This window comes from Akebia trifoliata, chromosome 2 (genome assembly GCF_017979445.1).
Source record: "Akebia trifoliata isolate Shusen 1 chromosome 2, ASM1797944v1, whole genome shotgun sequence".
NCBI lineage: Eukaryota > Viridiplantae > Streptophyta > Magnoliopsida > Ranunculales > Lardizabalaceae > Akebia > Akebia trifoliata.
The window spans coordinates 4395951-4423617 of record NC_141376.1 but is presented as its reverse complement, the minus strand read 5'-3'; the positions used below and the strand labels follow the sequence as shown (position 1 = coordinate 4423617).

The following is a 27667-nucleotide window of genomic DNA, read 5'->3' as shown; positions in this document are numbered from 1 at the left end:
ACTCCCTCCCATTCATTCCCTTAAACGGAAAGGGGTAAAGGTAACATGCAGACTTCAGAATATATCCGAATAGAATAAGGCGGGCTATAAAAGAAAAGAGTGATTGTATCCTTTGCGGCAAGAAGAAGAAGAAAAAGTCGGATGTAGTTGCTTGTAGTTTTCTAGGGCGAAGTAGAGCTAAGCTTATCAAGACTTTTTGTATGTCATAAACAGAAATTTAGGATTAAAAAGTAGACCTTATTACCCAATAACACTACTATTCATCTGGGAGAGCCAAAAATGATGCTCACCCGCTTGTTGACCTAAGCACCAATATTAAGCCTGATTAGTGAATATATAAGACATTCGAATGGACAGGTTTCATCATGGGCTATATAATACATAAGTAAGCCCATGTCAGGTTAGTATTGGGACAACCACAATACTTCTACATGGGGCCAAGTGTTTCATGAAGCCTATAATGGAAAAAAAAAAAAACAAACAAAACAAGTATAAGCCCATGGTCAAATGTCCAATGAGTTCAATGGAATACCTTTATTGGCTTAGTGAGTGAGCCGTTAATGTTTGACTGACCCACCCCTTGTTGAACATATAATCACACCAAACATCACTCTGATTTAAGATTACCAAAAGAGTCGTGCTGGAGTGACATTGAAATTGATATCGTTTAGGACATTAGTGTGCACAGAACCATGGATGCTTCTCACTTGTATCTCGATTAAAAGCATCTAAGGTTCTATAGACACATCCACGTCAGCAATGTCCCAAACCAGATGTCAATTTCAATGTTACTTCAGTACATTCCTTACCAAAAAAAAAAAAAAATACAAGATGACATCATGGGCTAGGTTGGCAGGCTTTGGAGTTGAGCAAAGACAGAATAGCTGGGGTTTGACAGTGTTCAAAACCCAAATACAAGGAAGCAATCCATTATTGCAGTTAATTATACCAAGGGTTTTACATAAATGTTGGTCTGTGCACTGCTACTAATGGAGAAAAAAATTGAAAACATTGACATTACATGCTCTGATACAACAGACTGAAAAGCCCCTCTTAGTTCAAACCCTTGGAAGATTAGCTCCCTTATTTTTTTTAGGATGGCACCCTCTCTCTTTTCAACTTGCAAGTCACACTAAGGGAGTACTAGAAGAGAGAGTTGACCAAGTTTTGAGATCTCAAGATATGGATAAAGCACACAAGGTCCCATTAAACAAACACGGTGTATTGGAAAGAGAATGAAATCATGGGTGGGAAACAAAAACTCAGACCTTCAATGTGATCAGGAACATTGAAGCCCTTTTAGCCTAGAAAAATTAAATCACCTTCCTGTGCCCTCCGAAAGCCCATATCTGCAAACAGACGGACAAGCTAAGACTTCATTAACAACCAATTGAAAGCCACAAAACAACGGTTTTGATCACTAAATTTCTAATGTCAAATGATTTTGTGATGGGTTCCCTGGATGTTGCCTACACTAAGTAACATGTCATCTGTACATACTTGAGGCTATTATAATAAGATTTACAGAACCTAAAACGCATGAATAAAACAACAGTACATATTTAAATGTGTTAAGTTGATTTTATGTCCCTCAAATAAAATTAAGGTCTATCTAAATCTATAGTATACGAGGAGACATTGGGTCTAACTCCTAACATCTGGAGTCCAGATTACGAGAGAATACGGTAACACTGATGACTATTTTATGGATCTTTTCATCCATCATCTTTTAGATGACTATATCAACAACTCTTATAATTGACTTATTGATTATTCACATGGAAGCATTAAATGAACTACCATGGCCAGGCTAACAAAATCATACCTTCAAGTTTTTATCCCAGCTTCCCGTACATAAGGCACTCCCATCGGCTGACAAACCCAAACAGGTAATCCTTTGCTCATGTGAGTTCTGCAGAGATCCCAAATTCAGCACTACCTGAGATGTGGAAAGCAAGAAGTAAGAGCCAAAGTACTTAGGAAATTAATGCAAACCAAGTTGCGGCTTACAAGTATGACTTTATAACTTTTAAGAATATATGGTCCAATGTAAACAAGGACATCCATTCTCATAAAAAAAGTTGTGAAGTCGGACATTAAAGTATATTGCATTTACTACAATTATTTTAAGAGAAAAACCAAGTGACCTTTTCTTTGGATTTGAAGCTATTTATACATTCTTTAAGGAAAAAAGCATTGGAAACTAGAATAAGCATCGTGCTTTACAACCTGGATATGTGTTTCAGCATCAGACACAACTACATCCATGTCTGGAATACAGACATCACCTGTTCCAGTTTCAAGCATGGAATCAGATGTGGAAAAATATAACCCCTAAAGCCTGACAAGGCAACACCTCTTTAGTCTATACAGTAACGAAATTATATACAATCATCATCTCTGCCTCATCCCAACTATTCGTGGTCAAGAACATGCATTTGATTTCCAACTCTACCATGCGCCTTCAGATCTTTTCTCACTATCCCAATCCATTTTTGTTTAAGGGTTTCTTGCACCTTTGAAACCTTCAACTTATTTCAATTTTCAAGCACTACTTTCCATTGGTGCTGTCGTCGATATTTCTCAACCTACCCAAAAACATCTTAATCTACTTCCATTTAGTAGCCCAACAATAGGGGTAACATTCTCAATAATCCCTTCATTTTTTATGAATAATTGTACCAAAATTGTGCTGCATCAAAAGGCCTAGGGTCCTAACATAGGTGCAAAAAGACGCGAATCCTGATGCAAACCCATTGTACCTTACCTTTGCCAGCACCAATTATTCTCACACAAATTACCAATCCAAATACAAGCCTTGAACGTGTCAATATCCCCGTCCAGGACTTGTTTTTCTCCATTACCCACCAAATTAGATCTCTAGGATACCCAGCATATGAAGAGATCTTCTATCAAATGGTAGAGACAACTAACAATCCAAACCATCCAGCGGTTATATAGATCACTCACAGACCAATTGTACACTAGTCTATTTACCTGCTCAGTGCAATGTTGAGCAGTGAATTGGTTAGGTAGAATGAAAGCTCCTCTTGGGACCAAAAGGCCAGCCCACCGACTTTGCACCGTGACTGTATTTTTCTTTCATCAGAACTCTCAATCAGATCGAATTATTCCTAAAAGCATTCAATTTTGTTTTTGGTCTGGACCAACAGTCAGATGGCCCAGACTGACAAGGAAGAATAACAAAATATATTAGAATCCCATAGCTGAAGCCTGATATGTCCGTCCAAAAAGGGGCCTCTATTTGATAAATAACAGCACATAGAAATGAAAAATATGTATAATCCTCTAAAGATATAAATGCATTAAAATGATACAGTTGTGTATCATCATTGAAGCCTCGTCCCAAAGATTTGGATTATACAATTACATATAGGAAAAAAATGGATGACTTACAGTTTAGTCTTAATAGTTGTGCTGCCTAGAGTCCAAAATGCATAACCAACATGAGTGGACAACAGGTTAATTTTTTGAAAAAAATGGAGTGTCCTTGTTACAAATTGCAGGGACATACATTATAAAGAAATATGAAGGAAGGTTGAAATCCGAAATTGAAGAACCACATACCTTTGCAACTAAAGTATCCCATACATAGCAGTCACCATTTGAGTATCCAACAAATAAAAGCCTGCCTGATATCGAGAAGGCAATAGAGGTCACAATAGGGACGTCATTGCTTGCATGTTGCTGATAGTAAACTTGGAGCTGGTGCCCAGTCCTCGTATCAAATAACCTGCATGTACCATCATCCGACCCGGTCCCAAATCTGTTCCCATCTGGGAAGAACTTTACAGTATTAACATCTCCCTCATGACCATGAAACGTGCGGACTGCTCGACTTGCGATGCGAGTGTCCCACAACCGTGCAGTAGTATCACATGAACCAGAGACGAACATCTTTGAATTTGATTCGTTGATTGAGACACTGAAAGAATACACAATAAGCCAGCCAACTCAGAAGATGAGTGATAGAGCATGCATTCACGCATAATCCAGGAACCAATCACTATGATTGATCGAACCTAGTGTATAAGAAACTCCACTCAACATGGTATAGCAATGACAACCTTGAATGGTGAAGTGTTTCTGTTGCAACAGCACAAATTTCAATCACTACATTGACTCCAGGAAAGATTCCAGTTATGCACAAACAATTTGAAGAATGTTTTTTAGATAAGTATAAATTTTATTCGAACCATAGAAGGTCGAGATGACCCTCCTTGATTAAAAAGAACCAACTGGCTATTACCTACCCTAAACGCATAAAACAGCAACCTTAAAATGTCTAAGACCATTACCTAATTGATTGCTCCATCCTTTGAAAAATTCTTTTGTTTCTTTCCCTCCAGGTTCGCAGCAAACCACAAAAGGTAATAATGACCATAGAATTCTCTTCCTTTTCTTGAAAACCTTTGGATTCCAACATTGAAATAGAGACACGACTGAATTTGGAAAGACCTGACAAATTTTTTAACTGAGCTAACAAAGGAGACCATACTCCCTAGTTCAAAACCTCAAATAACTCAATCCTAGCTTCGGCCAAAAAAATTCAACTTGCATCCATGCGAGTTGCTGAACTTTAAGCCCAGTCTTGAAGATTGGGTAGGTTGGGTTGGGTGTCAATTTAGAACAGATGATAAAGGGGAAAAACATATTATCTATCATAAAGGTTACTATTCAAGTAAAACATCTACAGCGGATAATAAAAGTCTGGCTCAGGTTGCCTGGGACATCAACCCAGGCCCAAACCAAGGTGCAAAAAGTCCAATACAAGGCCAGGCCAAGGACAAGCGAGTCCTTGGTTAATAAAGAAGTGAACATCAACTAGATGAACTCTATTGGACATACCTTAAAATGTTAGTATAAGCACTAACATAACCATACACCAAGTGGAAGTAGTTTAATTCTCCAACTGCATATTCATATTTGGGAAGATTACCAAAGATAATATTCTATATGATATAATCAGAGGCAATATTATATATATATATATATACTTGCATTATTCTATTTTAGAAAGATAATTATCTTGTAAACAATGTGCTACTATCACAAAAATAATGGTATTATGTATTTCCACTAGATTATTTAATGCAAGCTTGAGTTAATAAGGTTTATAGAATTTGTTGAATCGATATTGAGTTCCATTAAAGTGTCAAATTGAGCCCACAGGGCAGGTATACAAGAGTTGAAGTTTCCTGTCCATAATCCAAACTAGACAAAGTCTGAACAACCAAAACAAATGATCCAACAGCAAGAAACAACTGCTAGATTAGAGTGCCATCATTAATGTAGGCACAGAGGGCCACTAAAAAAATAAATTGAACATATATACAAGAAAATAGAATGATAATAGAGAAAGGAAATAGAGTAGTTTTAAAACCAATTAACATATACCTCAATACATCAGCAGTGTGTCCTGATGGAAATTCACCTCCAAAGACAGAAATTCTCTGCCCTGTAGTAACATCCCACAAAACGCATGTCTGGTCACCAGAACTTGTTATTAAATGAGTATCCTCATCCGGAACATATTGACATGATGATACATAACCCTTGTGACCACTGAGCATTCTAGATACTGGTAGATTCCCATCCTTGTCAATCGGAGAATTTAGATTGAAGATAGTGCATACACTATCAAGACCACCACTAGCAACAGCCTGGCCACTAGGAGAGAAGGCACAAGTCATGACCCATGCACAAGGAAGCTTTATGGCATGTGTTTTCTGGCTTGTCAGAGCATTCCACACAATTAATCTCCCATCTTGAGATGCACTGACGATTCGATTCTTTTCACGGGTCCAATCCAATGAATACACCTGGTAGATTTATTACGAGAAAAAAATTAATTTTATTCAGGTCAATGACTAGAAGGTGAAACAGATCAGAAATAAGATAGCAACCTTATCCAAACATTTTGCGTCACAGATATGTACTACTGAAACAGATAGATGCAGAATGACAAGAAGTTTGAATGAGTATGTGCCAAAGCATATAACTTCGAACACATAACTCAGTGTTGACTTGCTTTAGTTTTTCTACCCACCCAAATGATACAGTGCTCTCATTTCTCAGCCAAAAAATCCACAGCCATGAAGATTTATATAGATTTTTTTTTTCTTTTTTGTGGTAGATTTATCCAGTTTTCACCACTAGTTTCTTATAAGAATTCTACCTATCTTTGAGGGGTACGATTTGCACTTTGTTAAACCCTCGAATCTAAAAATAGCAAGTCATGACTTCAGTAGCATATTTAATTAAGTCATGAAATTGTTATAATGTCCAATAACAGAGCAAAGATATCTATTACATCGACCATCATCGTTACCCAAGACTTATTCCAAAAATTTAGGATACAACATTTATAAATAAAATATTTAAAACAAGAAAGAAAGAAATATTTTACATTATCAAAAATCAAAACAGCATTTAAATTAAATTAAATAATTCCCAATTTTTTGATAGTGTTAATATATTCACAAGAGTCCCTTACTCAATATTTAGTTTTATGGCTCACAAAACATAAATAGACTTTGTGACCAGACATACCACCACCCTAAATTATTTCTTCACAATTGTCTTAATGAAAAATCCATAAACCCAATAAGATGTAATTTCTTCTAAATTTCTGGATGCCCTTCAGTGTATGTACCTAGTCATATTATTTGGGCCAGTTAATGTTAGTAATTAGAGTCATTACTCACTAATAAGGTTAAAAAATAGTTATCATAGAATTTCATGAAGTTTATTTGTATGTTTCTAAAAATAGGATCTAGTTTCTATATTGAGTAAGTCTCAGGGGTAAAGATGCACAAATATAACAGGTTGTAGTTGGCAGTTTAGAATTAATGAAGAGATTGATATTAATTTGGAATTTAATCACCCTCGACGTGATTGTTTAGGGGGTGGATCCCCTGGAAGAGATCAATTTTTATTTTATTTGCAAATTACTATATTTGATATTTGGTCTAGTCGTCAGTGATGGAATTCAGGATAAAGATATTGAGGGAAAACTTATTTGGTTAGAAACCAATTCAGGCTTAGATTCTTGAACAATTTAAGGAAATGAAGCGATTTTTGTTGAGGCAACACAATTACATACAAGAAATGAGCCCTCCATATGGGTTGTTGATGCAGTACGGATATTGAATTTGAAGTAGAACTAATCCATGACAGAAAGTTGCCGGATAATGCAAAGATTCGCCATTTAAAATATAAAGTGAGTTGATTCGGATTTTAAATGCACTAAATTTGGGGATGTACCTCAACAACCCAGTTAGTAAACATTTTAATGTCCCTCACCCATAAAATGGTAAAAATCTTTCTTTCTTAACCCCCCTTCCTCACCTTTCTTTCTTGATGCCCTCCCACCCCATAAAATTCTTTCTTTCTTAATGCCCTGTCACCCTAGAAAAATCTTTTTTCCTTGATATCCTCGACAATAAAACATGCAAGTTCAAATCACTGAGATAGACGATTCAAATCTCTGGGATGAACCATGCAAATAGCCATACTTAAACTTCTACTTTTACGATCAATACCTTACTGTTTATCAAATATAGAAAAATTATTTTTATTATTATGAAATATTCTTTAATCTTGATTTAATTTGTACCATATGTGAAAAATGTACCTATTTTAAAGTACAATTAAAAAAATATATCAATTTTATAGTGTCCGAAAGTTTCCCAAATTTTTTTACAAAAATTTCCCGAATTAACCAAACTGAACCCTCACTGAATAATAGCCGAAGTCGAATTTATTACTATGTTTATACCTACCTAAAAATGTTAACTTTCAATAGCATATAAAAATGGAGAAACGACCCCATAAGCACAAACCTTATGGATCAACTTCTCAATTTCGAAAGGATAACATTCAAGGAAATGAGTTTATTGTTTGGGTGGGAGTTTTTTGTAAGGAGAGAGAGTTTTTTTTTTTTTTCTCCTCTTATCTTTTCTTTTCTCTATATTAGGTATGTTTGCTTGACCTCCCATTTATTATCTTCTTCGTGGTTTCTAATAAAATCTTTAGAACTATTATAAAAAAAAAATGAGTTTATTGGATGTAACAATCCAAGAAATTCCAAAAGATTCGCAATGAGTACATGATGGCTTTAATACTCATTCATTGAAAAGTAAGGCTGCATCCACTAATGGAGACAATAATATTGCAAAGATTATTCACTTTGCTAATTTTTACAAGGGCAATTAGGTCGGCCATACCCAATGACATAGTAGAAAGCTTCAAACTTGAGGAAAAGCTATCTCCAGGGGGGGAGGGGTGAGAGATGCATTAAAGGAAGATGAGGAGAATAACCATAAATAAGACCTTTATAATGGGAATAATTTGTGTTCCAAAGCAAAGGGGTTCCACATTTAGAGAAGATAATTTGACCCTAATTAATATAAAGATTTAGGATCACAAAAAAAAAAAAAAAAAAAAAACCAACACCACCACCACAATTTTGCGCTAAAGGAGATAGAGACCACCAAATCAGTCTAAAACTAAATCTCAATCATTGGTGCATAAAATAAATGAATACGAAGAAAGATTAATTCTACCTTTCCTGTGTGCCCCTGCAATGTTCTACAGCAAACCAGATCCGTTGGGCCAAAACCTACTGCAGTTCGTCCCTGAGACCTTGCATACCCCGCAACTAAGAACGCCACACAGAGAAAAAATTGAAAATTTCAACTCTCGAGTTTTAAAAAAAAAAAAAAAAATTGAACTAAATTGAAACTTTCAACAAGAGAGTAAAAAAAAAGTTCAACTAAACTACCATCTGTGTCGAGGAGAAGAAGCCGTTTCTGCTTCAATCGTTCTCTGAGAGCATTAACATTCGATGTAGCAGCTGCATGCCGCTCCTTTAGCTCTGCAACGGACATCTCAAAAGCTTAAAACTTCTCTGACCAGAAAGAAAATCAATAGTTATGCAGCCATTAGAGGCTTCGGTCCAAGCTCGATTCAAGCCCTAATTTTTATTTCTCTGTGAAACTAAATGCAGATAATTGAATTAGGGTTAGGGTTTGAGAAGAATCAACGAAGAAGAGATTAAGAAAAGAAGCAGAGCGTGGATGCTTAGAAGGACAACAATGATGGGAAGGAAGACCTGAAGAAATTAAGAAACAGAGACTACGATAGACGACTGGGCATAGTGGTTGCCAATGGGCCCACAGTTGCACTTGTCACACGGCGCGTGTATTATTTTACGGCTGATGAGTGATGACTAGGTCCACTAAATGGGCCTGGGCCTGAGTCGGTATGTTTTAAACGTACCCGAATCCAAACCTAGAACATTATATCTTTAGGACCGTTGATCTATATTTCTAGAGATGCACGTTATTTGAAATGAAATTTTCCTATTTAGAATTAGAATATTAAGATAGTAACTCAAAGAATTGTAGAGAAATTTAAAAGGTTATATTAAAAATAATTAAATTCTCAATCATGTAGCACCAGTGGTCTAGTGGTAGAATAGTACCCTGCCACGGTACAGACCCGGGTTCGATTCCCGGCTGGTGCAAGTATTGCGTCAGCAAAGTTTTACTTTTTTAATCTTGCTTGGATATTGGCATTAATCTGCCTTTAATAATAATTTTTGGTGGTATTTCTTTAGTTTTTAATTTTTAAATATATTACTCTCAGATGGACTGTCGTAATTGTAGGAAAATAAATATTATAGGAAAACATAAATACAAATATTAAATTAAAATTAAAATATTTAATGGACATTGTTGTAAAAATCTAACATGAGGTTGACAGTATATACGGGATCAGATGATTACTGTTCTTTTTAATTACTGAAGTACTAAAATCCCAAAGGACTAGAAAAACAGTTACAACAACTATTTAACAAGACAACATTGTATTGTACAATCATTTACAGTTGAAAACACCACAGTGATTGGTAATAATGCCCCCAGCACAGAGACTCCAATGTGAGACAATGAACTCATTGAAACATCAGTACTTATCCCATGGCATTACACTTCTTTACTTCTAAGATTCAAAATGCAAATTATATACGTAGGCGTGTTTGCTCTGTTGGTAAGTCTTTAGAAGATGATACGGGACATTTAGTAGTTATTTTTATTTCTTAATTGTCCCTTATTATTGACGAACTCACCATTTTTTTTTTAAAATTTATGTACGTCGAGTTCATCACGTTTTATTTATTGTCAAACTTAACATTTTTTTATTTACATCGAGTTCACCACTTTTTATTTATTGTCAAACTCGACACTTTTTATTTACTATCAAATTCACCACTTAAAAAATAAAAAGTGAACTCGACACTGGTAAAACCCACCCATTTTCAATTTTTGAGTTCTTTCAACTAAAATATATTGAAAGATCAACTAAAAACTTAAAGATAATGACTTGTTTAGATGATTTCAACCCAAAAAAAATTATTTTTGATTGATTTTCATCCAAAAACTAAGAAAACAAGTGGGGAAAAAAATTAAAAAATAAAAAAAACCTAATTTTTAAATACATCTTCAAAATGTTTGAAAATTTCTTCTTCCTTCATAAATCCTTTTTGACGGAATGAAACCTCCAATACTCGATTGAGGTACTAAAAATTCATTTTTTATTCATGAAAATGATGAATTCAAAAGGTCAAGGCATTCAATCATTAAAAATGTGAGAGATGAAGTTAGAGGACTATTAAAAAAAGTTTAGTAAATGAACCATTAAGAGACGTCCAAATACTTAAGGACTATTTAGAAAAATATTCCCTGCACCAGGGTCTTTTAAGTAATTTTTTCTAAAATAGGAAAAGTATTATTGGATCATGAAAATGTGACTAAATTTATCTTAATTACTCTTCAAGACAGAAGGGAGGAGATTTTAGAACAAGAAAAAGATCCAATGACTTCAAAAGAGGAATGAGAAATCGTATGAAGTGCAAATCTCATGTACCATTATGTAATGTGATAATAAGGATGACTCTCAGTCAACTTTTCCAATATCACTCCCAAAAAACCAAACCCAGCCTTACATCAGACTTGAACATGGGCATTTCATTTAGGATTGTAGACACACTCCAAGCCATTTACTCTTTATTGTTAATAATAAGGTCCATTCTTTGGCGTCTGGGACGGTTCAAGGGACAATAAGTATGACAACAATTTTTGTCTTATACAGGTTAGAAGTTCTGGAATGAGCCAATTTTTTGTAAGGATGATCTCCTCACCATAGAATTCATCCTCACCAAAAATCAGTCCATTCCAAAACTTATAACCCCATCAAAGTGGTTTACTCCACAAGCCTTAGCAAGGGTCGAGTGGTTTAGGTAGTCACACTAACCCAAAACCTGCAACAATTACTTTTGGCAAAGTATATACATCAAACTAGGCCACTTTTTTATGTGGTATATCTTCTCAACCTCCTTTGTGCTTTTTCTGTTAATATATATCTTATACTCGTTTTAAAAAAATCTCCATCATGCAATTTCCAAAACTATTTGTCCCATATAATCCATGCATATAGAAAACTGGACGGATGGTTCAACAGTCAAAATTATGCAAGCCGAGTTATCATTCGGGAGAATTCAAGGTGAAACAAGCTCAATTTACAAAATTAAGTGTATAACTTAAAAAGACCAGCTTGAGGGTTTATCATTTCCGGGAGATGGTCAAGCAAGAAGCTCATTTTATTTATATGTGAAGAGAACCAAACCGAATGTTTATACTTTCGGTAGCAGAGTGGTTGGATCAGAAGGAATAGGTGATTTTGCCTGCAAAGGGAGAAATGGTATTAGTAACAATGGCAAAAGAATATGAAGCTCTGAGTCCAGATGCTTACAGGACAACAGACACTAGTAGTCACAGATGCATACATGCACGTGCATGTGCATGTGCATGGATGGAGCCCACCATAAAATGGTCCCATCAAGCAAACCTCACCAGCCAAGAATCAACCCATAACTGAACTTTTACCATAACAGAAGTAATAATCTGAGGGTCACAATCATCATGTATGGTTCATTTTGTGACAAGGTATCATAGCGGTACCATTTTGTGACAAGTGTAGACGATCCTTTAAATATACACTTCATACCTTTAGATATTTTGTTAACAGCGTTGTGGTACTGTAATTAAAGCCCTCAATTGGCTCTCCTTTTGTTCGGGATGCATTAAGCTGCTTTCGAACTTTGGAGGCCAGTGACTGCATTTCAATGAATACATTTTGTTAAATAGAAAGAACAGAAGTCAGCGGAAATTAGGCGGATCCAACCCCACGAAACGTAAAAAAGTAGTGGAAAAAAACAAAAGAGATACCAAAAATGGAAGGCGTTTTTAATGATAATTACCTTCCCTAACTCCACTCCCCACTGGTCAAAAGAGTTGATCCCCCATATGAAACCTTCCACAGCAACTCTGTGCTCATAGATTGCTAACAACTGAAGAACACAAATAGAGAAAAATTCAGGTTGTTATTAGAACATTAGCATTCACAAGGTCAAAAATACCATTTTGTTTATATGTTTCTGCCAAGACATCTCGGTATTCAAGATAACAGGATAAAATAACGTAGCTTGTTCCGAATTCATGTATTTTTTTTTTTTCAAAATATTGCTAAATTTCGAAGAATATCAATTTGTCAGACAACACATACAGGAACAATCAAAATGCATTCCATCGCGACTTTTTTTTTAGGAAAAAGAAAACAACCAGACCATCCCCAAGTCATGCTCAGGCTTGCCCATGCCAAATAGCGATGGTGCCCAGGCTGTACCAAGCAGTAACCTGGACAGTTCAGTCCATATTGTGCCCGGATCAAGTGAAAAAGTATTGTGCCCATGCACAGGCCAAGTTCAGCAGTGATGCACCAATCCCCATGCCAGCCCAGGCCATGTCTTATTAATACATATAACTTTTACCAAAAAATCAAAACAAAATGAGATTCGAACCTCGTGCAAAAGTTAGAATTTCTGGAGAAAACAATTATTTGAAAGTCCACAATATATACTACATATGTCCCACAATACCTAAATGTCACTGCTTGCAACAAACACATAGAGTCGGACAATGGTAAGGAAAAGTTCAAACTTCATAAATAATCGCTAATATTATCAACACATGAAAATGCTAAGAACAATTAAGACCTAAAAGTCCTTGTGACAATGAAATGCGTGAGAAACAACACACAAACCTGTCCAATGCTGTAAGCATTCAAATAGGGGAGTAGAAGGCAGAATGACGGTCGATTGCCAGAGAATGTCTGCTCAAGTCAATACAAAAGTTAAAGACTAAAGTCCAATAGTAATGTCTGACTTTGAAACACATGCCAAAAGAATGTCACCTTGTGGGGAATAAGATGCTCGGGGACTTTCTCACTTAGCAGCTGTTCTGGGGTCTACAAAGAACCAGAATTTGGTGCAAAACCATGACAATTTAAACCATTATAAGATTATACAAAATAAAGCACAAAGCATCCACAAAGTCATTCTCAAGAATTCTTTAGTATCATAGATTTCCGTTCTCTTACAACTTGGAGGATCAGGCTTTTTACTTGAAAATCTCAGAAATAAAAAAGGAGGAAAGAAAAATAAATACAAATTTATATTAGCAACATAAATATCTCATTCATTAAACTGGAATAACATCAAACTCTTTGAAAACGTCACAACACTTTTGCGAAAAGTAAGAACTTAAACTTCCAACATATATATTTATTGCAGAACATATTATTTTATATTAAAAATATCAATAGATTTTCAAATATATCAGATATATTTGTGACAGGGTACAATGTGTACCTTCCCATAAGCAAGAGCATCTGGCTGTGCAAAAAAGTTGGACATGAGCTCATCATGGTTACTCACTACTTCCCCTGTAAAGCAGATCAAGAAGAACATAAATAATGAAAGGAAGAAGACATATGCTTATGACTTTCATGTATTCAGTCTGATCTATCCCATTCATCGCCAATAATATTTGTTCTACGAGGATTGACGTCAGGGTACCTCTCAAGTAGACAGGTTGTTGACTCTTCATAACACCGATAAAGTCACATGGAACAACCCGGCCCTGAAAGTTCCACAAAAACATCGTTTCAAGAATACATATCATAGCAACTTCGGTAATAAATTCAAGCAGACTAGCATAACAGAAACAGACATTCTTTAAGTATTTTCTTCCCATCTCTGAATCAAAGTAAGCAGGAATTTTACTGTGGATTCTATGCATGATCTTGTTTATTGAGCATGTTTAGAGACAGAAGATATGACCTGATTGAATAGTTACATTTAGAATATATGCAGGTTAGATCTGTGTAATCCTGAGGTGCAACCTTTAATCTTTGGACATTAAATAGAGAACAGTAGAAAGTGGAAGCTTGTAACTTATATTTTTCTTTTTCATTTTTCTACATTTAAATAAAGAAGAAGAACAAATTAGTATACATCAGTGAGCTAAAAAAGTGGCCGATGCACAAACATGCCAATATACATACATATTTGGAATACACACTAACCGACAGTTTTCCACATGTAAACAAAATAAAAACCTTACAACCAACCTAAAGAAAAATGATGAAGCATAAATGGGCCCCAATTAAAACAGCACAAAACACTTAATTGAGTTGCCAGAAATCATATTTGGGCCTCAGGCATACAAGATATGGTGAAGTCATATGTGCCTACGTGGAAAATCAACCAAATTTGGCAAGCAACAAAAAAGTAAGGTTGAAGAACTTGGCAGTTTGTGTTCAAATTTCAAATTACAAATTACTTTGTAATTTGAACACGACTGCAAAATAACACAAAATGATGAAGCAAAAATGGGTATCAATTAAAACAGCACAAAACGCTTAATTGAGTTGCTATCAATCAAGATAAGAGCAGCAAACATATTTGGGCCTCAGACATGCTAGTTATGGTAAAGTCATAAGTGTTTGTGTGGAAAACCAACCAAACATGGCAAGCACAGAAAAAGTAGGTTGAAGAATTTGGCAGTCGTGTTCAAATTACAAATTACTTCATAAAATAAGAGGATAATAATCACTAATATTTTGATACCCAGTTTATTTGCAGGTCAATATGCCATTAAGAAAGCCAAATTACCTGATGGATAAGCTGGTAAAAGCTGTGCTGACCATTTGTTCCTGGTTCACCAAAATCAATTTCACCAGCCTCAAAGGGAAGTGGAATGCCATCAATTGACACACCTTTCCCATTGCTCTCCATGCTAACCTAAATCAAATATTTCAGCACAACGTAAGAAACTGGAACGAGTAACTGTTGAGATTAATGCAACGAAGTGCACAGCATACATGCCTGTTGAATATGTGGAGCAAATTTCTCTAGCGCTTGAGAGTATGGTAAGATAGCCTGAAGGGATATTTATCAGTCTTTGTAAGTAGGGAATAGAAGAACTATAAGTCACAATTAAATCAAGATTCTTAGAAAAAATACTCACTCTTGCAGGATATCCAAGAAATGAAACATTCCATACGCTCAACAACCCAAGAAGCACCTGATCCATACATCGAATGACTGTTATCACAATATTATACATAGATACAATCCAAAAAAAAATAAAAATCCAGAATAGCAACTCGTCTTGGATGAGATAAACCATTTAACTCAGTTTACAATTATTTATTCACATATATTTATATGAAAATAATTATAAATATTTTTAAAAAATAAGGTAGATTAGAAGATGCTAATCATAAAATCATGTTTTATTTAGGTAATAAATATTTCATTTTAGAAATTAATTATTTAAATTAACATATACAAAATCCAGGTTGACTTGATGAGTTTACTGACTCGGCCAAGATTTTAAAATATTGTCAGAGTCATCTTGTTTGTCTTGCGAGATTTTGCACATCTGGGACACCAGCTGCCTTGTCTATCCATCTTGTTCATGAATGATACCAAGATGACTTGCTCAAGTCATCTCGGTCTCAGATGAGATTTAAAACCATGTCCTAAAACACCCCATCCAGTGATCAGATGAGATCCACTACATGGAATGCATTGATCTTGGTCCTAGTATATGCATTACCTGGACCAGCATGTCGGTACCCAACTGTTTACTTCTCAACAAAAAATATAGTTGTATCAGTATGGAGGGCACTTACAGGTAAGTTCTTCTCAAATGGTGCTGAATAAAAATGTTGATCAATGCTTGAAGCTCCCTTTAGAAACCTTTAGGAGGAAAAAGCAGAATACACAACAGAACATGTCAAGGTTAAGGAAAAAAAAGAAGAAACGAACATTTAAGAAGAATTAGTTTCTCTATCTCCTTTGTTTTTTTTTCCCTTTTTTCATCATATCGTAAGTTTTTATTTTATTATTGTTTTTTTCTTCTTACATGCCACGTGGCTTCAAAAGCTCGTATTTTTGTGTTTTTCGAAGTGCCTACTGCATATGGTGTCCAAATTGTGTTCCACACTAAATCAAATAAATGTATTGCAATGAAAAATATAGACCTTTAGACTGTTTTTTAATTAGAAAATATGATAATTGAAATGTGAGTTACCGTACTTCTCAACAACCGAGAAACCATATTGAAGAGCCAAAGGGACTACACCAACAGCACTACAAACTGCAATGACACTCATTATCAAAAGAAGCCCAAGTTATGAACCAGGAACTGCAATGAGAGCTAATTCATTAACCATACTTCAAGTTAACCACAATATTCTAGAAAGATCTAACAGGTATATTACCACTATATCGGCCTCCAACCCAGTCCCAGAATGCAAAAGCATTATTAGGGTCTATGCCAAACTTCTCTACAAGCTGCATCAGAACAAACCCCAATTAGCGTGTAACTCTGACTCGTGAGAATAAGAAAAATCCATGATTAAAATAATCCAGTTGTATGCATGGTTTAAAGTCTTGGTCTCAAGCTACGCCCCACTGCCTCAGTCAGTTTTAAAAACAAAATCTTTCTACCAATACAAAACAACAAAAATAAAGAAGTGGTAGGACAAATAGACAAACCCCCAGTGTATTGTTCTAGTCACCTAGGTAAAAACATCTCGACCAACACATTTTAAGATGGAATGGTACTTGGAAATTTGAATCATGCTTGTTTCTTTTGTAATTAAATGTACAAGTGACGAAAACTAGAGAATAAATAAGCCATCTGTGTCCATGTCAGCGAAACTGGTAACCTCAACAATGAACCCTATAGGGACCTTATTCTGGCTAAGCTGCAGTACCACTAGTATCTCTAAGAGATACCAGAAGGCATAAACAATAAGGCCTATCTCTCGTAAATAATTTATTAAGGAAGGAAGAACAACTCCTAACAGCCCAAAATCTAACACCAAGAGTAATAAGGTGAATTGAAATTAAATTATGCAATGAAGAAGATCCAACCATAAATTCACAAGACTAGTTCAGAACGGGAGGCATGAAGATACCGTAAGATTCGTACTGACAGCCACCATATGCTTTGCAACTGCCTCAGGCCTGAAAATAGTACAACTGAAATGCATTAATAGGTGTTCAAAGTATTTTTTTTTAATAAAATAAAATAAAAATTGTCAGGCCCTGTCTCTCAAAAGACTCAATTGTTCTAATGTCTCTTACTAACCCAAGCGCAGATGAAATCCACTCCCTTAGTGTACGAGCATTCAACATTGTTTCAGCTGTTGTAAAAGTTTTTGAAACCACAACAACTGCATTTACCACAAGAAGCATCACAGGTACGATATAAGACCAAGAAAGAAGTTGGTATGAAATTTTTTTTGGTAAAAGTAAAATAATATAACAAAGAAATACTATTGATTACCCAAAGTAGTTTCAGGGTTCAACCCTGTGATACTTCTAGCAACATCAATTGGATCAACGTTCGCCAGACTACAGACATATGTTGACATGGAATTAGTTAGAATGTAAGATGAAGACCATAACTATATTGTAAAACGATCTCATTCATCATTAATCCTAGCAGAATTCATGGTTCAAACACACCTAGAGAAGATCCTTTCGACCAAAAATTAGCCTCATCTTATGATCCAAATCATATACTTCTCTCTACTCCATTCAGTGAAGCATAGTTGACTATCCGCAACGAATTTGATTGCTCAGATTTACAATCATTTGGGTTGATTTAAAAGATAAGACTCCTTGTAGGGACCATAGATGTTAAACTGAGAAACAGGAATGCCCTAGAATCTAACCAACACTAAATCACACACTGAACACTTACAATCGCAGTTGGCGTCCTTTTGCAGACGTTATAGCCTCCGGATCTGTAAGATTTCAACAAGACCACACCATATGTCAGATGCTTCAAAAAACCATCTCAGTTTACAAGGCAAACAAGAAACAACCCTCCTAAATAAAATAATTCAGTCCACACTACAGATATATTTAATGTAGAGTACATCAAGCCAACCCACCTGTTTGGAGAGCAGTGTGAACAAATAGAGGACCTAAGAAACTGCCACCAATACCAACGGAAACAACATCCTTCAATGGTTTCCCCGTCGCTCCCACCTAAAAAAATTCCTTATTACTCAGCATTTATACAAAGTTAATCAGAAATATATCTTTAAAAGTTACTAATAAATTATTATTACCCAAGAGCCACTCCGAATCCTTTCACTAAACTCATTGATCTTGTCCAAGACCTTCCACACTTCTGGAACCACATTTTTCCCATCACAGGGTATAACTGAATCCCTTGGAGCACGTAAAGCTACGTGAAGAACAGCCCTATTCTCGGTGCTGTTAATCTGAAGGGAAAGACCCAAACTTATGAAAAAGAATTGAAACAACATTACAATTGGGAGTTTAATTGTTGTTCATAAAGTCAAATTGTCCCACTACACATCTTTCTGTCCTGAATTTAATTATCTAAGAGGAATTCCGACATACACGTTCCCCGTTGTACATTTTGTGTATCTTTTGTTTGAGATGTGCTGCCTGCATTAGAACACATGAAATGATGATTAAAAGTGGTAAAGCTGCGTTTTCAGAAAAATTTAAATATAAGAAGTTACGGCCCAATTTTACCTCCGCCAATCCGAATAATTTCTCCATAGTATCTTGACAGGCACGTTGTCGTGAGTAATCCAAAACCAACCCATCAAACTCGCTACAAAAGCATATTAAATAAAAAATAAAAAATACAAGCATGGGTAAAAGCAACAAATCAAACAATGTAATTTGCTCTATAATTTAAATAATTTAACAAATTATGAGAATTCGATTGAGGGTCATACACCATCATCGACTTGCAACGATCAGAATCGTTCATCAAATCACGTAAATGGGTCTTCTGGATATCCTCAACATGGGCCTAGTTGTATTCAAATAAATATAAGTTGAATCGAAGATCTTACAGTACCTTTGCAAATTACAAATGCAACCCATTTAAATTTAGAATTAAAAATCAAACCTTTAAGTCCTTCCAGGGCTCTGTATCGCAAATGAGAGTTGGAGAAGCCATTAGAGTCTGCAATTGTTTAACAAACAAAAAAAATTAAAGTGATCTTGAAAGTAAACACCTTGATTTGCAACAATAATTCTGAAACGTATTTATTGAGGATAAAAAAATCAAAATTAAAATAAATTAAAGATGCTTGCGAGTATACGAGGAAGAAATAGAATTGGAGATCGATAGGTACCTGAAATCGAGAGACTTGTAGTGCGCAAAAACAAGATCAATTTTATCTGTGAAGGATTGGGGTTTGAGAATCTATACCCTTAAATACAGGAACACTAGAAGACACATCCTTTTTCCATTCTAAAGAATCATTTTTTTATTTATAATTTTTTATCAAATAGACGATTCGGATGATAGTGATTGATGTCAATTGATCACAAATCCAACGGTTGACATCTACTATTATATCTTTCAAGCTTGGATCCTGTGATTTGAAGGTGACGCAAACCACTAACGTGGCAATGCATATGGATGTGCAAACAACGAATTCCATTTTAAAAAGAGAGATTTACCGGGCAGACCTATCTGTTGCAATTTTATTACAAAAACCCCTTACTTTATCGAGTTGCTTAAATGGGCAAACCTTATACTTTAATACTTTATGAATTAGGCTACTATGAATAATTTAGTAAGTTTTCAAATCTTACTAAGGGTCAATGGGCTCCATGAATAATTAAATTAGCAATCCAAGAACACAGCCTTCTAGGTTTCATGGAAAAAATCATATTAAAAAAAAAAAAAAAAAAAACTTTTTGAGGTTGATCATAGGTGTTGAAAATGGATGGCAAAGGAACTCTCAAATTAAAAACTAAAATTGAACGGTGAAAATTAAACTTTTTTCTCTAATTTTTTTTTAAGCTCCTAGAATTTTGTCCTTCATAACACTTGGCCTCAAATCATGTTTTTAGATGAAATTGATGGAGTTAGAATCCACTCCAAAGTATGTTAAATAACAAAATAACATCATGAATTTGAATCTTACGATGTGGATCCTACTCTAGGGTTTGCTAGGTAACAAACTTCATAAAGTAAGGTTCTCTTGGAGTTGTTAAAACTCTTATTGTAATAAAAGTACAACAATTAGGTCTGTCAAGTAAATCTCTCTTTTAAAAACGTTGTCCACTTCAACGGTTCACATCATCCCACCCTTAAATAAAGCGGCGTGGTAATCTTAGGGCCAACTCTAACATATGCCCCATCACAAAACTGTATATCATTTGTCTCGGGATACACAAGAAAAAGATCATTTGATTTTATGTATCCCGATGCAAATGATCTATGGTTGTGTGATGGGAATGTAGGGGGCATCAGAAAATCATTATCCTTAAATAAATCTTCAAAATTGTTATATATAATTCAGATTTCAGATTTTAGAGTCAAAATTTAGATGTTTTGAACCAATAACGAGAGATGCTGGATGAAACTTCTAAAGTCTGATTCTTAATTTCTAGATTACAGATGTTTCCTGACTTCAAGAGTGTTACCAACATAGCCTAAGGCTTTGTAACTTCAAAAATAGAAAAAGATAAAATTTTGGTTTCTTTTCTTCTTTTTTTATTTGGAAATGATGAAATTTTGGGATTTCTTCCTCTTTTTTCTTAATCGTTCTCAATGTTATCATCTTCACTTTAAAATCCCTAATTTTTTCTTCTCAAAATCAATCATCCTCATTTAGGTAATATAATATTATTCTATAGTAAAATATTGAATAAGATATAGGGTAAATTATGCTTTCACTCTCTGTGGATCAACATAATTCTATGTCGTTTCCTAACACTTCGATAATTGTACTTGCCTCCCTTATAATTATCTAATGGGCTCATTTACCCCCTTTCCATCTACTTGTCGTCGACCAAACAGTTAAAAAATGAACTTTTCACAGTCTATGAAATGGAGGTAAGTGTAATTGTCAAAATGTTAGGGGGTCAACATAGAACTATACCAAACCACATGGGTCAAAGTGTAATTTATCCATATCCACCAAATGTTGAAGGGTGGGTCTGATTTGTTTTTCATGAATGTGATACCATGGGAAGTATGAGATCCAGTTGTTGTTTAAGTAACTAAACGTTGTTCTTTAGACTATTAGGATCAGTTGTGTCTGTGTGACCCACTTATTGAGAGACCCGGACTAAAATTCATTAACTACTTTACCATTTAGGATTGGGTAGATAAATTAGATAAGATTGATTATTTTGGGAGGGTGCATGTTCATGAAGAGTAGACCATTAAATGGGAGTGAGTTTGTTAACCGCTTTGGTGTCCTTGTTTCTTGAAATTTAAAAAAAAAAAAAGCAATTTAAGCAAGATAGGGGTGCTTTTAGAAACAATGTGATCCTATCTATGAATTTGTCGAATGTCGAAAGATGTTTCATATGGATTTCTTGTTACTGTGCAGCTAATGTGAACACTATAGATAGTGAAGTGTTAACCAAGTAATAAATACGGAAGGTAGTATCATCTTTTGCTGCTTTTTCAAATTTTTTGTTTATTAATTTCCATGCAAACTTCTTTTTTATTTATTGTGACTTGATATGTTTTTTGAATACTATTGAATAAAAGCAAAGATGCATTGGTGAAAAAAAATATGATTGGTTGAAGAGTAAGATTTAGGGATTTATTTTTGAGTTAGGGATTTAGATTTGTGTGTGTGTGGTTGGGGGGGGGGGGGGGGGGGGGGGGGGGGGGGTTATGTTTTGGAGGATTAAATTGATTTTATTCCTTTTTAAGAATTTAGAAGTTAGGTTGAATTGTCCTATTTTTTAGGGTTGTTTTCGATTTTTATTTTTTATTTTTTGTAAATGATATTAGTTGGTGAACATAGACCTTATGCAAGAGTTTTTATTAGCCTGTATTGTACGTGTTGTTTTTTTTTTCTTTTTTTAAATGATGCTTTGTAAGAGATGGTAAGGTTATATTCCAAAATGAAGACAAGTTGCTCCTCTTGTAAGAGAGGGGTGGCTCTTCTTGTTATGTTTTGGAGGATTAAATTGATTTTATTCCTTTTTAAGAATTTAGAAGTTAGGTTGAATTGTCCTATTTTTTAGGGTTGTTTTCGATTTTTATTTTTTATTTTTTGTAAATGATATTAGTTGGTGAACATAGACCTTATGCAAGAGTTTTTATTAGCATGTTTTGTATGTGTTGTTTTTTTTCTTTTTTTAAATGATGCTTAGTAAGAGATGGTAAGGTTATATTCCAAAATGAAGACAAGTTGCTCCTCTTGTAAGAGAGGGGTGGCTCTTCTTGTTATGTTTTGGAGGATTAAATTGATTTTATTCCTTTTTAAGAATTTAGAAGTTAGGTTGAATTGTCCTATTTTTAGGGTTATTTTGGATTTTTATTTTTTTTTTTTGTAAATGATATTAGTTGGTGAACATAGACCTTATGCAAGAGTTTTTATTAGCCTTTATTGTACGTGTTGTTTTTTTTTCTTTTTTTAAATGATGCTTTGTAAGAGATGGTAAGGTTATATTCCAAAATGAAGACAAGTTGCTCCTCTTGTAAGAGAGGGGTGGCTCTTCTTGTTATGTTTTGGAGGATTAAATTGATTTTATTCCTTTTTAAGAATTTAGAAGTTAGGTTGAATTGTCCTATTTTTAGGGTTATTTTGGATTTTTATTTTTTATTTTTTGTAAATGATATTAGTTGGTGAACATAGACCTTATGCAAGAGTTTTTATTAGCCTGTATTGTACGTGTTGTTTTTTTTTCTTTTTTTAAATGATGCTTTGTAAGAGATGGTAAGGTTATATTCCAAAATGAAGACAAGTTGCTCCTCTTGTAAGAGAGGGGTGGCTCTTCTTGTTATGTTTTGGAGGATTAAATTGATTTTAAGAATTTAGAAGTTAGGTTGAATTGTCCTATTTTTTAGGGTTGTTTTCGATTTTTATTTTTTATTTTTTGTAAATGATATTAGTTGGTGAACATAGACCTTATGCAAGAGTTTTTATTAGCCTGTTTTGTACGTGTTGTTTTTTTTTCTTTTTTTAAATGATGCTTTGTAAGAGATGGTAAGGTTATATTCCAAAATGAAGACAAGTTGCTCCTCTTGTAAGAGAGGGGTGGCTCTTCTTGTTATGTTTTGGAGGATTAAATTGATTTTATTCCTTTTTAAGAATTTAGAAGTTAGGTTGAATTGTCCTATTTTTTAGGGTTGTTTTCGATTTTTATTTTTTATTTTTTGTAAATGATATTAGTTGGTGAACATAGACCTTATGCAAGAGTTTTTATTAGCATGTTTTGTATGTGTTGTTTTTTTTTCTTTTTTTAATGATGCTTAGTAAGAGATGGTAAGGTTATATTCCAAAATGAAGACAAGTTGCTCCTCTTGTAAGAGAGGGGTGGCTCTTCTTGTTATGTTTTGGAGGATTAAATTGATTTTATTCCTTTTTAAGAATTTAGAAGTTAGGTTGAATTGTCCTATTTTTAGGGTTATTTTGGATTTTTATTTTTTATTTTTTGTAAATGATATTAGTTGGTGAACATAGACCTTATGCAAGAGTTTTTATTAGCCTGTATTGTACGTGTTGTTTTTTTTTCTTTTTTTAAATGATGCTTTGTAAGAGATTGTAAGGTTATATTCCAAAATGAAGACAAGTTGCTCCTCTTGTAGAGAGGGGTGGCTCTTCTTGTTATGTTTTGGAGGATTAAATTGATTTTATTCCTTTTAAAGAATTTAGAAGTTAGGTTGAATTGTCCTATTTTTTAGGGTTGTTTTCGATTTTTATTTTTTATTTTTTGTAAATGATATTAGTTGGTGAACATAGACCTTATGCAAGAGTTTTTATTAGCCTGTTTTGTACGTGTTGTTTTTTTTTTTTTTTTTAAATGATGCTTTGTAAGAGATGGTAAGGTTATATTCCAAAATGAAGACAAGTTGCTCCTCTTGTAAGAGAGGGGTGGCTCTTCTTGTTATGTTTTGGAGGATTAAATTGATTTGATTCCTTTTTAAGAATTTAGAAGTTAGGTAGAATTGTCCTATTTTTTAGGGTTGTTTTTTATTTTTATTTTTTATTTTTTGTAAATGATATTAGTTGGTGAACATAGACCTTATGCAAGAGTTTTTATTAGCCTGTTTTGTATGTGTTGTTTTTTTTTCTTTTTTTAAATGATGCTTAGTAAGAGATGGTAAGGTTATATTCCAAAATGAAGACAAGTTGCTCCTCTTGTAAGAGAGGGGTGGCTCTTCTTGTTATGTTTTGGAGGATTAAATTGATTTTATTCATTTTTAAGAATTTAGAAGTTAGGTTGAATTGTCCTATTTTTAGGGTTATTTTGGATTTTTATTTTTTATTTTTTGTAAATGATATTAGTTGGTGAACATAGACCTTATGCAAGAGTTTTTATTAGCCTTTATTGTACGTGTTGTTTTTTTTCTTTTTTTAAATGATGCTTTGTAAGAGATGGTAAGGTTATATTCCAAAATGAAGACAAGTTGCTCCTCTTGTAAGAGAGGGGTGGCTCTTCTTGTTATGTTTTGGAGGATTAAATTGATTTTATTCCTTTTTAAGAATTTAGAAGTTAGGTTGAATTGTCCTATTTTTAGGGTTATTTTGGATTTTTATTTTTTATTTTTTGTAATGATATTAGTTGGTGAACATAGACCTTATGCAAGAGTTTTTATTAGCCTGTATTGTACGTGTTGTTTTTTTTTCTTTTTTTAAATGATGCTTTGTAAGAGATGGTAAGGTTATATTCCAAAATGAAGACAAGTTGCTCCTCTTGTAAGAGAGGGGTGGCTCTTCTTGTTATGTTTTGGAGGATTAAATTGATTTTAAGAATTTAGAAGTTAGGTTGAATTGTCCTATTTTTTAGGGTTGTTTTCGATTTTTATTTTTTATTTTTTGTAAATGATATTAGTTGGTGAACATAGACCTTATGCAAGAGTTTTTATTAGCCTGTATTGTACGTGTTGTTTTTTTTTCTTTTTTTAAATGATGCTTTGTAAGAGATGGTAAGGTTATATTCCAAAATGAAGACAAGTTGCTCCTCTTGTAAGAGAGGGGTGGCTCTTCTTGTTATGTTTTGGAGGATTAAATTGATTTTATTCCTTTTTAAGAATTTAGAAGTTAGGTTGAATTGTCCTATTTTTAGGGTTGTTTTCGATTTTTATTTTTTATTTTTTGTAAATGATATTAGTTGGTGAACATAGACCTTATGCAAGAGTTTTTATTAGCATGTTTTGTATGTGTTGTTTTTTTTTCTTTTTTTAAATGATGCTTAGTAAGAGATGGTAAGGTTATATTCCAAAATGAAGACAAGTTGCTCCTCTTGTAAGAGGGGTGGCTCTTCTTGTTATGTTTTGGAGGATTAAATTGATTTTATTCCTTTTTAAGAATTTAGAAGTTAGGTTGAATTGTCCTATTTTTAGGGTTATTTTGGATTTTTATTTCTTATTTTTTGTAAATGATATTAGTTGGTGAACATAGACCTTATGCAAGAGTTTTTATTAGCCTGTATTGTACGTGTTGTTTTTTTTCTTTTTTTAAATGATGCTTTGTAAGAGATGGTAAGGTTATATTCCAAAATGAAGACAAGTTGCTCCTCTTGTAAGAGAGGGGTGGCTCTTCTTGTTATGTTTTGGAGGATTAAATTGATTTTATTCCTTTTTAAGAATTTAGAAGTTAGGTTGAATTGTCCTATTTTTTAGGGTTGTTTTCGATTTTTATTTTTTATTTTTTGTAAATGATATTAGTTGGTGAACATAGACCTTATGCAAGAGTTTTTATTAGCCTGTTTTGTACGTGTTGTTTTTTTTTCTTTTTTTAAATGATGCTTTGTAAGAGATGGTAAGGTTATATTCCAAAATGAAGACAAGTTGCTCCTCTTGTAAGAGAGGGGTGGCTCTTCTTGTTATGTTTTGGAGGATTAAATTGATTTTATTCCTTTTTAAGAATTTAGAAGTTAGGTTGAATTGTCCTATTTTTTAGGGTTGTTTTTTATTTTTTATTTTTTTTTTTTGTAAATGATATTAGTTGGTGAACATAGACCTTATGCAAGAGTTTTTATTAGCCTGTTTTGTACGTGTTGTTTTTTTTTCTTTTTTTAAATGATGCTTTGTAAGAGATGGTAAGGTTATATTCCAAAATGAAGACAAGTTGCTCCTCTTGTAAGAGAGGGGTGGCTCTTCTTGTTATGTTTTGGAGGATTAAATTGATTTTATTCCTTTTTAAGAATTTAGAAATTAGGTAGAATTGTCCTATTTTTTAGGGTTGTTTTGGATTTTTATTTTTTATTTTTTGTAAATGATATTAGTTGGTGAACATAGACGTTATGCAAGAGTTTTTATTAGCCTATTTTGTACGTGTTGTTTTTTTTCTTTTTTTAAATGATGCTTTGTAAGAGATTGTAAGGTTATATTCCAAAATGAAGACAAGTTGCTCCAATCCAAAGCTCATCCATGGAGTGCTTAGGGAATCCTCTAGATATTGAGGAAGTTGATGACATTTGATTACTTTGTATTATTCTCAGAAAATAATTGAGTTCAAAGGGTATATCATCATTTTAAAAACAAACCTGTCATATTTAGTAAATCTCCCAAAAAAGACCTGGATTCAAATGGTATATCAACATTTTGAAAACAAAAGGTATCTCAAACATTTTAAACTTTGTCTTCCATGATTTCTAGGGGTGCAAGTTAATTCGGTTCAAACCGAGAACCGAACCAAATCGTGAGATTTGGATTGGTTTAGTTCAGTTTAAATTGATAACGGTTCGATTTCGGGTTGAAAAAATAGAGAACCGATGGATTCGATTTGGTTCTCGGTTCAGACTTTATATATAACAGAACCAAACCGAAAACCGAACCATATAAGATTTAAAAAATAAAAACCTAAACATCGCTTTCGTTCTCCCTCTACTCTCTCTCTCTCATCTCATCTCTTCTCTTGCAGCCAACCTGCGGGTGAGGGCTTAAATCCGGCGTTCGGCGGTCCTCCCTCCCTCTCTCTCTCTCTCTCTCTCAATTTTGTGCGACTTTGTGGTGTGCTACAGCTAACCTGCGATTGCGGGCTCAAATCCGACGGTTGACGGTCGGTAGTCATCCCTCTTTCTCTCTCTCAGAACGAACAAAACAAAACAGAAGGTTGGGCAGTCGTGGAGGAATCGTGGAAGTATCGATCGATCCGAGAGGAAGTATCGGTGGTGACGAAGGTGGATCTGATTGGAGATGTTTTCTTGTCCAGCAGCCGTGGAGGAATCGTGGAAGACGGTTTTGAC

General features: G+C 34.1%; 2 protein-coding genes and 1 non-coding gene across 3 annotated transcripts; 1 reads left to right on the top strand and 2 right to left on the bottom strand.

Annotated features, from left to right (window-relative positions):
- Positions 1-865: 865 nt before the first annotated feature.
- LOC147408940 (guanine nucleotide-binding protein subunit beta-2) lies at positions 866-11334 on the bottom strand. The gene is made up of 6 exons (XM_086423907.1): positions 8807-11334; positions 8589-8683; positions 5419-5843; positions 3589-3946; positions 1826-1939; positions 866-1349 (listed from the first exon to the last, which is right to left on the bottom strand). Exons 1-6 carry the CDS (start codon positions 8910-8912, stop codon positions 1314-1316), a joined length of 1134 nt encoding a protein of 377 aa, XP_086280033.1. The 5' UTR covers positions 8913-11334; the 3' UTR covers positions 866-1313.
- On the top strand, positions 9480-9550 carry TRNAG-GCC (transfer RNA glycine (anticodon GCC)). The gene has a single exon. It is a non-coding gene; the product is annotated as a tRNA-Gly (tRNA).
- A 197-nt stretch (positions 11335-11531) lies between the features above and the next one.
- On the bottom strand, positions 11532-19780 carry LOC147408939 (Sugar isomerase (SIS) family protein). Its single transcript, XM_086423904.1, has 24 exons — positions 19630-19780; positions 19401-19457; positions 19225-19301; positions 19016-19097; positions 18878-18925; positions 18580-18735; positions 18400-18496; positions 18207-18249; positions 17787-17854; positions 17589-17673; positions 17416-17464; positions 16714-16786; positions 16529-16589; positions 16123-16189; positions 15453-15509; positions 15311-15364; positions 15098-15226; positions 14000-14063; positions 13793-13866; positions 13336-13389; positions 13186-13254; positions 12344-12433; positions 12091-12198; positions 11532-11767 (listed from the first exon to the last, which is right to left on the bottom strand). Exons 2-24 carry the CDS (start codon positions 19449-19451, stop codon positions 11717-11719), a joined length of 1707 nt encoding a protein of 568 aa, XP_086280030.1. The 5' UTR covers positions 19452-19457; positions 19630-19780; the 3' UTR covers positions 11532-11716.
- Between the last annotated feature and the right edge of the window lie 7887 nt (positions 19781-27667).